The 12,004-nt window shown below is 39.1% G+C and overlaps 1 protein-coding gene across 4 annotated transcripts in view; it reads left to right on the top strand.

Moving 5' to 3' along the window:
• Nucleotides 1–4,608: 4,608 nt before the first annotated feature.
• The window catches only part of cdc14ab (cell division cycle 14Ab), an 83,036-nt gene continuing 75,640 nt past the window's right edge, over nucleotides 4,609–12,004 (top strand). For 2 of the 4 annotated variants that reach the window (XM_051933044.1, XM_051933041.1), the window contains exons 1-3: nucleotides 4,610–5,021; nucleotides 5,348–5,438; nucleotides 11,288–11,363. In XM_051933044.1, the coding sequence (XP_051789004.1) occupies nucleotides 4,925–5,021; nucleotides 5,348–5,438; nucleotides 11,288–11,363 (264 nt within the window). In that variant the 5' untranslated portion in view covers nucleotides 4,610–4,924. Of the gene's footprint in view, nucleotides 5,022–5,347; nucleotides 5,439–11,287; nucleotides 11,364–12,004 lie in introns of all 4 variants that reach the window. The other 2 variants (XM_051933043.1, XM_051933042.1) reach the window with 2 other exon arrangements.

Here is a 12,004-nt window from a genome sequence, read left to right as displayed (position 1 = left end):
GAAGAAAAAGCCCACTAGCCATGATTCTGACTGAGTGTATTAGAAATGTCATTGAAACGTTAGGCAGAAGTGAACATCAAAAGGCCTAAAATGTGAGGCTTCTGAACTAAACGCTGTGTGGCTGTAAATATCAAGTAAAGTCTGATTAAAACGATTAAAGATTCAAATAAGAAACTAAAAATACATACGAGACCAATACAGCAAGACAAGTCATTTCATAAAGTAATTAGTATGGATGTGTCATAAGCAACACATAAGAGGTAAAAGCTAGAGTGACAGAAAAATGTGAAATGATTTAGAATTTCTGGTTGGTAGATAGGCTACAAATGCCACTGAAGTGTTATTTTAAGATGATGACTTAATTGGCTCTCGGGGTCCAATAATGAGCACTGACACTTGGGTTAATATTGTCTCTGTACGCTGATGTTTTCAGAATAACAGTACATGGATGTATGGCATGATAATTTGTCATAACAGCTAAATATGAGAAAAGCAGTTTAAATTTGGTGTTTTAGAATGAACACCCATAGCCTCTTTACAGGTACCTTATGGAAAATGATTTGCCTGCTTCTACAAATTTGAACACTGAGGAGTTAATTGATTAGCTCAGGGTGGCACAGTGAGGCAAATAAGGCACGGGACATAATGGAATCGGAAAGATTGTAATTATATATCAAAATTTCAAATCACAAAAAGTAAAAACACAGTGCAGCAAGACACAAGCCTTTTTGCAAAGTAATTAGTAGATAAAGTTCTATCTATCTATCTATCTATCTATCTATCTATCTATCTATCTATCTATCTATCTATCTATCTAATCCTGCCAACTACGCTATCTATCTATTTTATAGCACCTATCTATCTATCTATCTATCTATCTATCTATCTATCTATCTATCTATCTATCTATCTATCTATCTATCTATCTAATCCTGCCAACTACGCTATCTATCTAATCCTGCCAAATATGCTATCTATCTATCTATCTATCTATCTATCTATCTATCTATCTATCTATCTATCTATCTATCTATCTATCTATCTAACTAAACGGCTGCATAGGAGTCATGCAGTTAATACCATCACAAGGCTCTTTTTATGTAGAACTCTTTGTATGCACTGGCTTGTTAATTTGCTCAGGGCCCAACACAAAGTCAAGGTTTCTTAAACTTGAAACTTTGTACTGCATCTTTCTACCGGAAAAAAAAAAAAAATATCCCAAGAATCTTTACATAAGTGCGGAATTGTTGGTTTCATATTTATAATGGGTTTTCTAGCAAATTAAGCAATTTGTTCAGGGTTACACAGTTCTATAATCAGTTCATTTTACATATGTGCAGAATTTCAACAATGTGACTAATGGAAGGTTAAGTGGCTTATTTGGGGTCAGACATTGAGTAAATGATGGGGGACAGAAAATGGGATTGTCATATTGTACAGCACATACACACGCATCCCATATTAAAGATTATTTAAAAATACCAATCTGCCTGGTTTTAATGGGCAGCTCAACTAATCATGTTTTATTGTGCAGCAAACATCACTCCGCCAATAGAGACAACATTTAAGTGTATTTATTATTAGTGTGCCTTTACATGTTCCATAAATATGTTTAGATATTTCTGCAATGGGAACAATGCAATCTGAATTCACTGTAGGGAAAGAAACTAAGTGAGCATGAGTAGAGGAAGGTAACCCTGGGCCCTTAAGATATGTCACGGTCCAAGTCTGTATTTAATACCAGATGAAGACAGCTTATCAGTACAACGCAATTGTTTTTCACATTTGTACAGTATGAGCACCTGCAGGTCAAGTAAGCTTCTTTAAGGTCAGAGAGAGTCATTCGTGTGAATTGATCGTCTGCCTCTGTGATTTTACATGCGTCTTTCCACAGTCAGCACACCCCAAGGCACACAATATGTAAAGTATGACTGCTTTTTATATTTTTAAACTGTGAGTCAGCACTTTTGATTGAGCTGGCAGCCTTTTATAGTTCAATTGTTTAGTCACTCAGGATGACAATGTCTGTAAGGTGTAATGAAAACCCGAAAAGAGCAGGGCTACAGAGTATGCACATTTTAAACTTTATTAAAGTGTTATTAAGCATTGTCTATCAACTTTATGAGTAGTGAGCATAAGCATACCTACACAGTGAAAGTTACAGATATGTTTGATGATAAATTGGGATTGCCTGTTAATTAACCTGTGAATATTAAAATATAAAGCACAGTTCTGTGCATAAATCTATAGATTTTACTCTTGCCCGGTGCCTTTCAAAAATATTTTAACCCTTAAATGATAGGTTTGGTATTTTTTACGTCAAAGTCATTTCTTCCCAAACATGTTATATATGCATTTGCCATGCAAAATTGTGTTCTAAAGTTAAGTGTTTTCTAAAAATTTCAAATCGAGGCTAATGGGGCATGGGGCACCATTGGAAAAAAGTCCCCAAGATTCCCAGCAGACGGTGGTCTGATGACATCATCAAGGGCGATTGAGAAGAGCTCATTTTCTTAAACTGAGCTTTCATGCCAATTAGCATGACTTTGGTTTTGTTGCAGTTTAATTTTAAAGAGTTGCATTCCATTCAGGGTTTAATTTCCCTGAATAATAATAATAATAATTCTTTACATTTATATAGCAGTTTTCCCGCTGCTCAAAGTGCTCTCCACGCAGGGAGGACCCAGGAAACGAACCCACAGATCTCCTTACTGCAAAGCAGCAGCGCTACCACTGCGCCACCTGCAAGTTATATGGCAAGTTGAGAGCTGAGAAAGCTCTGATGAACTTTCACATTTAACTTTGAATAGAATGGAGTATCATCTGCAACAAAATGATGACCCAGTCCAAAGCTCCTAATAATATGGCCAAGGGGGAGCAGAAGAGCAGAGTTCCTCAAGGCTCTGTCCTTGGCCCTCTTTGTGTCACCGTCGCTGAGCTGGACTTCCTGTTGCTAAGACTAACAAATTCTTGCCTATCAGTCAGTCAGGTAGGACTTAATCTATTGAAGAGCAGAGCCAGAGACACCCAGAATGTGCTCCATTCTGGACAGCAGCATATCAGGCTTGACAGAATCAAATGCTGCACTAAGGTCTATCAGAATAAATACTTTGAGACAATCGTTCTACTGGGCCTTGCGTATGGAACAAGCTCCACGTAGTCTGTCAGAACCTCTGTGACAGTGACTATCTTTAAGAAGAATTTAAGGACTTGTTTGTTTCAGTGTGGTCTGGAGAAGGTAAGCAAAATGACGCCTTTTATGGGCTAACTAGAAAGGTTACAATATGCAAGCTTTCGGGGCCTGAGTTGCCTTAAAAACTTGCATATTGTAATATTTCTAGTTAGCCCATAAAAGGCGTCATTTTGCTTAACTTCTCACTACATCTGTAATCCCTAACACGGTACAACACCCTGGTACTAATGTGGTCTTGATAATCTAGAGATTTGTTCATGTTATTCTGTTGAATTTTTCACATAGAGCTTTAAATAGTATTGATTGTGCTTGCTGTCCAAGATGGGTTAAAATCTAAACGACCAACGTATATCTCAGTATTAACATTTGGAAAGCACCATGCAATGCAAATGTTTCTATTATGTGCCATTTGGTAAGGGCTTCGTAAAAACCACAGTGTTAATGTCTGTGATGTGCCATGTGTTGGAATGACAAATGTAATGCATTCCATTACTAAAAATGTTTTGGAACCACAGAGACATAGCAACTGGACCTCCACCGAGACAGACACTTATCCTTTTAATAATGTGGAATGTTTTGTATTTATTGTTTCACTTAACTTGATTTGTAAAACACCTAGGGATGACTATGTTATTTTAGTGAGCTATATAAATTAAGTCTATTATTATTATTAGGCCCAGAACTGCTATGATAGGTTCAGGCACCCTTCTGCCCAGTGAAATTCGCCTGGTTGTGTGAAGTTATTATATGTATATCACAACTGTATTGTTATTCATCTGTCCCTTATCTTACCATTTTAACCGAGGATTTCACGCATGTATCGCCCTCCATCCATAAATAGTTTATAATTGAAACGTCTTGATTTGAACACACTAGCCAATTTGATGCTTTCCGCAGTCGGACCGTGCATCTTTTTTCAATTCACAATTACCTCACGATGCTAATTACCTGTTAAAGCAATCCTTTAAATTCATATCGTTTGACAGCATCTGGTCGAGTCCTGTCATCCTGTCCCACACGAGCTGGATGCCATTTCATTCACACTCGTGGGACCAGGAGGTGTCGTCACATCTAAAAAGACGCCAGACATTTTTGGCGGCTTTTTTCTTTTTTTACTGTGTATATCTTTGGTTACGAACGCTGGACGCGGGCCGATTGTTTACCGTTTGTTAACTTTCGCCCTTACAGCATAGGTTAGCTGTCCGAAGTGGGACATTCCCAAAGAGGACTCTCGGATTTCAAGCGTCTCCTCACTCGAGTCTCCGGGGCACGTCGTCGGCCGCCTGCTGGCTCCCCCCCACCTTGCCTCTCGCCTCTCGCTTCTCGCTTAGAAGCCTCGGCGGGCGCTGATTGGCTCCAGGGCACTGAACCCTAGCAACGTCCCGCGTGCAGAGATTGGTGCTCGCCGGCCACGTGACACCTCTTTAAGATGTTGCTTAGAGTAGTTTGTCTTCGCAACCATGGAGGAGCAGAAGAGCTGATACGGGCGGTGGGCTTCGCTTCACGCTGGCGAGGGAGGTCTGAGCGCAAAGGATAATCGTGCCCGCGTTTGCGGCTACTGGGAAATAAGAACGAAGACGTCTTAAGGGAAGACAGGGTGAAAGTCCAGCCGCACTCGGGGCAGCTACAGCGGGACAACACCGAGCGAGCGCGATGACGCCCCCGTGATTGAGCGCTTCAGACGACGACAGTTTACTGTTGTTATTCCCGCACGCAGTGAAGTTGAGTCCCATGAATCTCGACCAACTCAAGCATTCCGCGCTCCTTTCGATCCTGTTTAAGATGGCAGACGACAATGAACTTATCGGTGCTTCGGAGTTCATTAAAGGTGAGGCGAGAGTCCCCGGCAGGGATTGCGGTCGGAATGGGCTTGTTTTACTTTATTTTTTTGCGGGGCACTGGTTTGCTTAACTTGTGGCGGGCATGCGAGAGAATGCTGTAGAGTTGTCACTATTCTTTTGTACATTTGGTGCTGGCTGCTAGTTCAGTGCGATTTTTAAACACGAACCCCACCCCTTTTTGCATGCGCGGTACATCCTGCACCGCTTCATTTTGAGCGCACAGTGTGAATGCGCTTTGGTTATGGAGCTTTATAACCGGTCTCATTCCGTTCTTACTATTCACCCCGACTTGTTCTCTTTCCTTTTTCTACAGATCGATTGTATTTCGCCACCCTGCGAAACAAGCCGAAAAGCACAGTGAATACACATTACTTCTGCACAGATGACGAATTTGTTTACGAGAAGTAAGTAAAAGCTTTATCTTTCTCCTCCCATTGGCTTCCGTCCAGGTTGAGGTGGCAAGCCTTGTGATTACAACAACCGTGGACCGGACTTGTTTGACTGATTCCTACTTGCCGGAACCTGAATACCGTTTGTGTTCATGAGACGATGGTTCTCTCTAATTAGCAGAAATTTGGGAAAGAATTGGAGAGAATTCGGCGTAGAGTTTGTTTAAAAATAATGTGCGGTCATCATGGACTGTTATTTGCACACACTAGATTTATTCAGCGATGTTAAGGAAAAATCAATATTAAAATACAAGTTCGGAAATTGTGATGCGAGTCCGAAATGAGTTAGTGAAAACCAATCTAACTCAGAATATGTCCTTTTGTAGAAACTCTTTAAGGCTATTTGTAGAAGAAACATTTTTACATCTTGAATGAAGAAGGGGCCGGAGTTGCCTCGAAAGCTTGCATATTGTAATCTTTTTAGTTAGCCAATAAAAGGTGTCATTTTGCTTGACATTTCATTACATTCATAATGGCTAACACTGTACAACACCCTAGTACTACAAAATAATTTAAAGTTGTCTGTAAATCGTTTGGTCAGATTTTCCAAATTGTGGGTTTTGTTCACATCAGTATGTGTAGGAGACAGAAGCTAGTTAACATTTACAGAAGAGAAATATTTAATGGGAGGGTCAAATTAACTCAAATTTAAAATGTCACAAACTCCTAATGCTTTTAATTTTTCAAATCTGTACCCGTTGTTTTTCAATCTTTGTTAAATTATTATTGCTTATTATTTTGCTGATGCCTTTATTCATGATACCTTAACAACATTTGAGATACAGTTGGTTACATTTGATTTTTTTGCTCCCACCCCCCATCGAAGTATACAGAGGTGCATGTTATTGATGGTCAGTTAAAGGGGTCTACTGATGAGCACTGATGCCTCACAGTAAGGAGTTGATGGGTTTGCTTTCCAGGAGCACTTTGAGCAGTGAGAAAAGTGCTATATAAATGTAAAGAATTATTATTATACTTTGGAAATGTGCTGGAAAGTCATCACAGGACATGTAATTTGCTATGCTCTGCAATCAGTAGTCGTGAAATCTGACGTTCTGGTTCAGTGAGGTTAGCAACTGCATTCATCAAGTTTGGCATCCACTTTCAAGTGAAGCTTCATAAGTGGGAGCTGCAACTTTTACTCCCATTTTTTTTTTTCAAATATGTGTGTTTATATACTTTTGCTGCATTCATCACAATTTAGTATATAAACAATACTCTTGCTTCTGCAATCCAAAAACCAACATAAATTTAGTGCTTGGTGATTGCTTTTCAGCAGTGAAGTGTACTGTTTTAATGTCTGTGCAGTTGTGTGTGTGTGTCTATTGGTGCATTACGTGTTACATCACTAAAGAGGTTTGCCTCATGTGTCAAGTTATTATTAGCTGAGCCACATGTATATCTGGCTAATATGGAAGTTTTGGAACATATTTTTTATTTTGGAATGTTGTACACTAGCCACATGTATATAGAGAGAGCAACCTGCCTTGTGGTGTTTTATTTCTCAAAAAACTAAACTTGCTACAGATGTGCAGAGTTCCCATGGAATACCATGTTTTTGTCCCACATCCCAACAATATGCAGTTCTGATTAGCTGATGACTCATGTGTTTCCATATGAGTAACTGTGAATGTTTTCAAGTGAGGTGCCCTGTCCAAGGGTTGGTTGAGCCCAGTGCACCCGGGAAAGACACTGGAGACCCTTAAATTTGGTAGGTTGGTTAGGTAATGGATGGTTAGATGCACACTTGTAGGTGTGTCCGTTACGTTTTATAGGTTTAATGAGAAGCCTCCATTTCTTTATTATTCTAAAATGAGAATAAGATTAGTCTTTCAATAAGATATTGAAAGACTAATCTTATTCTCATTTTGGACTCCCTCTTTTAAATATTTGACACTACAATATAAAATAAGTGCAGCTCACAGCTGAATTGTAACATCACACTTTTCAAGGCATGTATTTACAGTATATTTCTGAACGAATTCCATAATGAGACAAAAGTTTTTTGCCTTGAAAAGCACAATGCAGATTTTCAAGTTTAAGTTAAACCTTTTAAATATTAAACACGATTCCCACAATACCATGCTGAAATTCAAGCTGTGGTTCTAAAGTTTTTTTTTTGTTTTTGAGGAAGATGCAAGTCTGATACTTGCCAGACATTAGTGATGACTGAGGTGTATTTGGTGGTGGTAAGTTTTTTACTTTGTTAGTTGTAGTAAGTTAGTTTTATTTGGAGGAATGGTTGTTAAAAGCTTTTTTAGGGCTGAGTGTGATGCTTTTATTGCTTGGTCAATGAAGGATTATTAATTTTTTTTTTTTTTTTAAGTTAGGGAGATAAGTACATTTTTCATTAGAACAGGCATGGTATGGATGAAGAATATTTTTTTTTTTACCAGAAACTGAGGAGTTGGAGTTGAAGGTTTAGTGTACCAGCTCCACAGCCCTGAATGTTGGAAGAAATAACCAAATTTGGCAAAGAAAGTGGGTATAGTCTTCTTAGGAGCCTTTATCTTTATTGGTGGATGAAAGGATAAAAATGTGTACATATAGCATTATTCCATGTTTTTTGGGGGCGATGGAGGATTTTGGATTTGGAAGAATGAGACAACTATAACTTGAGGATGGTGCTTTTGGAGCTTGGTAGAGATGACGTTTTGGTTGAGTTGTGCATGACTGATTGGATTGAGAATATGTTAATGGTGTTTGGGTTGAGGTAATGGGATCATTGATCGTGCGGTTGCTCATTTGTTCAGTTGAGCTCCTTTTGGGTAGCTAACAAGCAAATTGTTTCAATTTTTTTTATCCAAAAAAGCTGTTGATATGGATGAGTAAAAATTGGGTCCTGAAAAGTTGGTAGGAAAATGTATTTGTTTCAGGTGTGGGGAGAGATGGGTGAGGGTTTGGCTTGATTTCTGTAAGGGTCTACTCCTGATTTCATAGTTTTGGGCTAGCTTGGTTACTGGAAGGAAGGGGGTGGAAGGTGGTGTGGTTTATTAGCTATCAACTTTGTGGCATCCTGGAGATGAGGAAAGATCTGTGACAAGTTAGTGTCTAACATTCTCCTGGGATAGATTCTGGCTTTATTTAATACATAGTCTTATGAAAAAGTTTGGGAACCCCGCTTAATTCTTTGGATTTTTGTTTGTCATTGGCTGAGCTTTCACAGTAGCAACTTCCTTTTAATATGACATGCCTTATGGAAACAGTAGTATTTCAGCAGTGACATTAAGTTTATTGGATTAACAGTAGTACTAGGGTGTTGTACCATGTTAGTCATTATGAATGTAGAGAAAAGCCAAGCAAAATGACACCTTTTATTGGCTAACTAAAAAGATTACAATATGCAAGCTTTCAAGGCAACTCTACATCTTGCCTGAAGAAGGGGCCTGAGTTGCCTCGAAAGCTTTCATATTGTAATCTTTTTAGTTAATCCAAGCAAAATGACACCTTTTATTGGCTAACAGAAAATATGCAATATGCATCATAACAACATTAGACAGGTGCATAAATGTGGGCACCCCAACAGAGATATGACATCAATACTTAGTTGAACCTCCTTTTGCAAATCTAACAGCCTCTCGATGCTGTCCTCTTATAGCCTTTGAGTGTGTGGATTCTGGACGGAGGTATTTTTGATCATTTCTTCATACAAAATCTCTCCAGTTCAGTTCAATTTGATGGACAGCCTGCTTCAAATCATCCCATGATTTTTGATGATATTCAAGTCAGGGGACTGTGATGGCCATTCCAGAACATTGTACTTCTCCCTTTGCATGAGTGCCTTTGTAGATTTCCAACTGTGTTTTGGGTCATTGTCTTGTTGGAATATCCAACCCCTGCGTAACTTCAACTTTGTGACTGATGCTTGAACGTTATCCTGAAGAATTTGTTGATATTGGGTTGAATTCATCCGGCCCTCAACTTTAACAAGGGCCCCAGTCCCTGAACTAGCCACACAGCCCCACAGCATGATGGATCCTCCCACCAAATTTGACAGTAGGTAGCAGGTGTTTTTCTTGGAATGTGGTGTTCTTCTGCCATGCAAAGAGCTTTTTGTTCTAACCAAATCAATTTTTGTCTCATCAGTCCAAAGCACTTTGTTCCCAAGTGAATCTGGCTTGTCTAAATGAGCATTGGCATACAACAAGCGACTCTGTGGCGTGAGTGCAGAAAGGGCTTCTTTCTCATCACCCTGCCATACAGATGTTCTTTGTGCAAATTGTGCTGAATTGTAGAACGATGTACAGATACACCATCTGCAGCAAGATGTTCTTGCAGGTCTTTGGAGGTGATCTGTGTGTTGTCTAACCATTCTCACAATCCTGCTCATATGCCGCTCCTGTATTTTTCTTGGTCTGCCAGACCTGCTGGGTTTAACAGCAATTGTGCCTGTGGCCTTCCATTTCCTGACTCCATTCCTTACAGTTACAGAAACTGACAGTTTAAACCTCTGAGATGGCTTTTTGTAGCCTTCCCCTAAACCAGGAGACTCGACAATCTTTGTTTTCAGATCTTTGGAGAGTTGCTTTGAGGATCCCATGCTGTCCCTCTTCAGAGGAGAGTCAAAGGGAAGGAAGCACAACTTGCAATTGACCACCTTAAATACCTTTCTATCTCCTGATTGGACACACCTGTCTATGAAGTCCAAGGCGTAACGAGCTCATCCAACCAAGTAATCAGCATTGAGCAGTGACATACAAAATTTACAAGGGGACCCACATTTTTGCACAGCCAGTTTTTCACATTTGGTTTAATTCCATACAACTAAATACTGCGTCACTAAAAATCTTTGTTTGGAAAACACCGCAGTACTCCTAGGAAATGAAAGGCATACCACTGTTATCTTTTTTTTGTTGAAAGTAGTCAATTATTATGCAGGCTGAGAGGGATTCCCAAACTTTTTCATATGACTGTATTTGCAGTAGTGGGTGGTTTTTTATTTAATACATCCATCATTCCAAAAAAGTTCTCATCCCCACCACTGTTCATTTTTTTTTTTTTAACTTGTTCAGAGTAAGGAACGTTGTGTGAAGTCCCTGCTAGTTCGTAATGATTTGTCATTTTCTTTTGGTGCTTATTCATGTTTGCACGTTGTATTAAACCCATTTCTAGGTAATGCAGTTACTTCAAGGGGGCTATTGCTGTAGCACCTCACACATCCCTCTGTTCAGGATGAAGCAGGTTAGAAAATGCTTGTCTGAATATTGCTGTCTTTGCCAGTGACTTTCAAGTTGACCGCCTGTGTTTAAGGATCAGTATAACCTGCAGGCCATTTTCTTTCTTTGATATTATCTCATTGATTTTTTTTTTCTCTTTAATTTTTTTTGTTTGCTTATTATATATATAAATAAAGAATACCACTATTCATTGGGAAGAAGGGAATGGGGTTTGGTTTACTGTTGTAATGAATTTCAGGACTGATTAAAAAGGAGTTAGTAGATAAGTCACCCAAGATATTGCTTAAAACCCTTGAGTGTAGAATAAATGAAGCAAAGGTGAGAGTTCTATAAGCACTTAGACACTGTTGACCTCAGACAACTCCAGACTGCAGCTGTGATGAAGATTGCATTTTATACTTGGTACACCTTCAACCGACTACATTTTTGGAGATTTTAAAATTAAGTGCCATTGAAGGCTTTGGGAGGTTACCATATACTTAAAGCCTGCTTCTAATTTTAAAGTATAACCTTTTGTCTTCATCCTTCCCTTAGGCACTACTGTTGTTGTTGTGGGTGTGTGTTTTGTGCCAGTCTTGTATTTTTCTTTGTTTGTTCATACTTTTCTTGTTTGCTTCTGTGTTTCAGCTTTTATGCCGATTTTGGTCCCCTGAACCTAGCAGTGCTGTATAGGTACTGCAGCAAGCTGAACAAAAAGCTTAAGGTGAGTGAAACCTCAGTGGGATCGGCTTCAGCATGTTTACTCTTGAGGCAGTGGTGCTCTTTGTACCACAGGGTAATAATATGGCTTTTGACAATAAATGCTATCTGGTGAATCCTGCTATGTTGCATTGCCTTTTAGGTGCTTAAGCCAAAAAAAAAAAAAATCATTAATATGCTGACTTTTCTTGATGTTCTAGTTTAAGTAATACTGTGGCAAATGTTACCCTTTAACTTGTATCTAATCTATTAAGTTTAATGTGTGTTTGTCTATTATGCATATCCATACTGGTAAACCTACCACCGCCAGATTTTGCAAAGATTCCCCCAGGGAGCTTTTTATTCAGTGATTGCACCCATAGTTCATTTGAGAAATGTCCCAAGGAGACATTATTGGGGCTTGGCACAAGCATGCAAGTTGCTCACCACAGCGGGTTTAGGGAGTCAATTTTTGGTTTGGGGCCAAACTTTTTCCTCCTAAGAAATGTCAGTGACCATAGTGACTTTATACCAACCCTGGCATTGCCAGATACCCTTTCTTGTAGAGAAGTTGCTAGAGAGCATGTGTTTTACATGTCTGTTAAATTACTTTCAAAAGATGAAAGATGGCAATGTTTGGAGATGGATATGTAGATTTGGCAAACT

The sequence above is a fragment of the Erpetoichthys calabaricus genome, chromosome 10 (genome assembly GCF_900747795.2).
Source record: "Erpetoichthys calabaricus chromosome 10, fErpCal1.3, whole genome shotgun sequence".
NCBI classification, from domain to species: Eukaryota; Metazoa; Chordata; class Cladistia; order Polypteriformes; family Polypteridae; genus Erpetoichthys; species Erpetoichthys calabaricus.
Note: the sequence above shows the minus strand (reverse complement) of the source record. Positions and strands in the feature narration are given on the sequence as shown.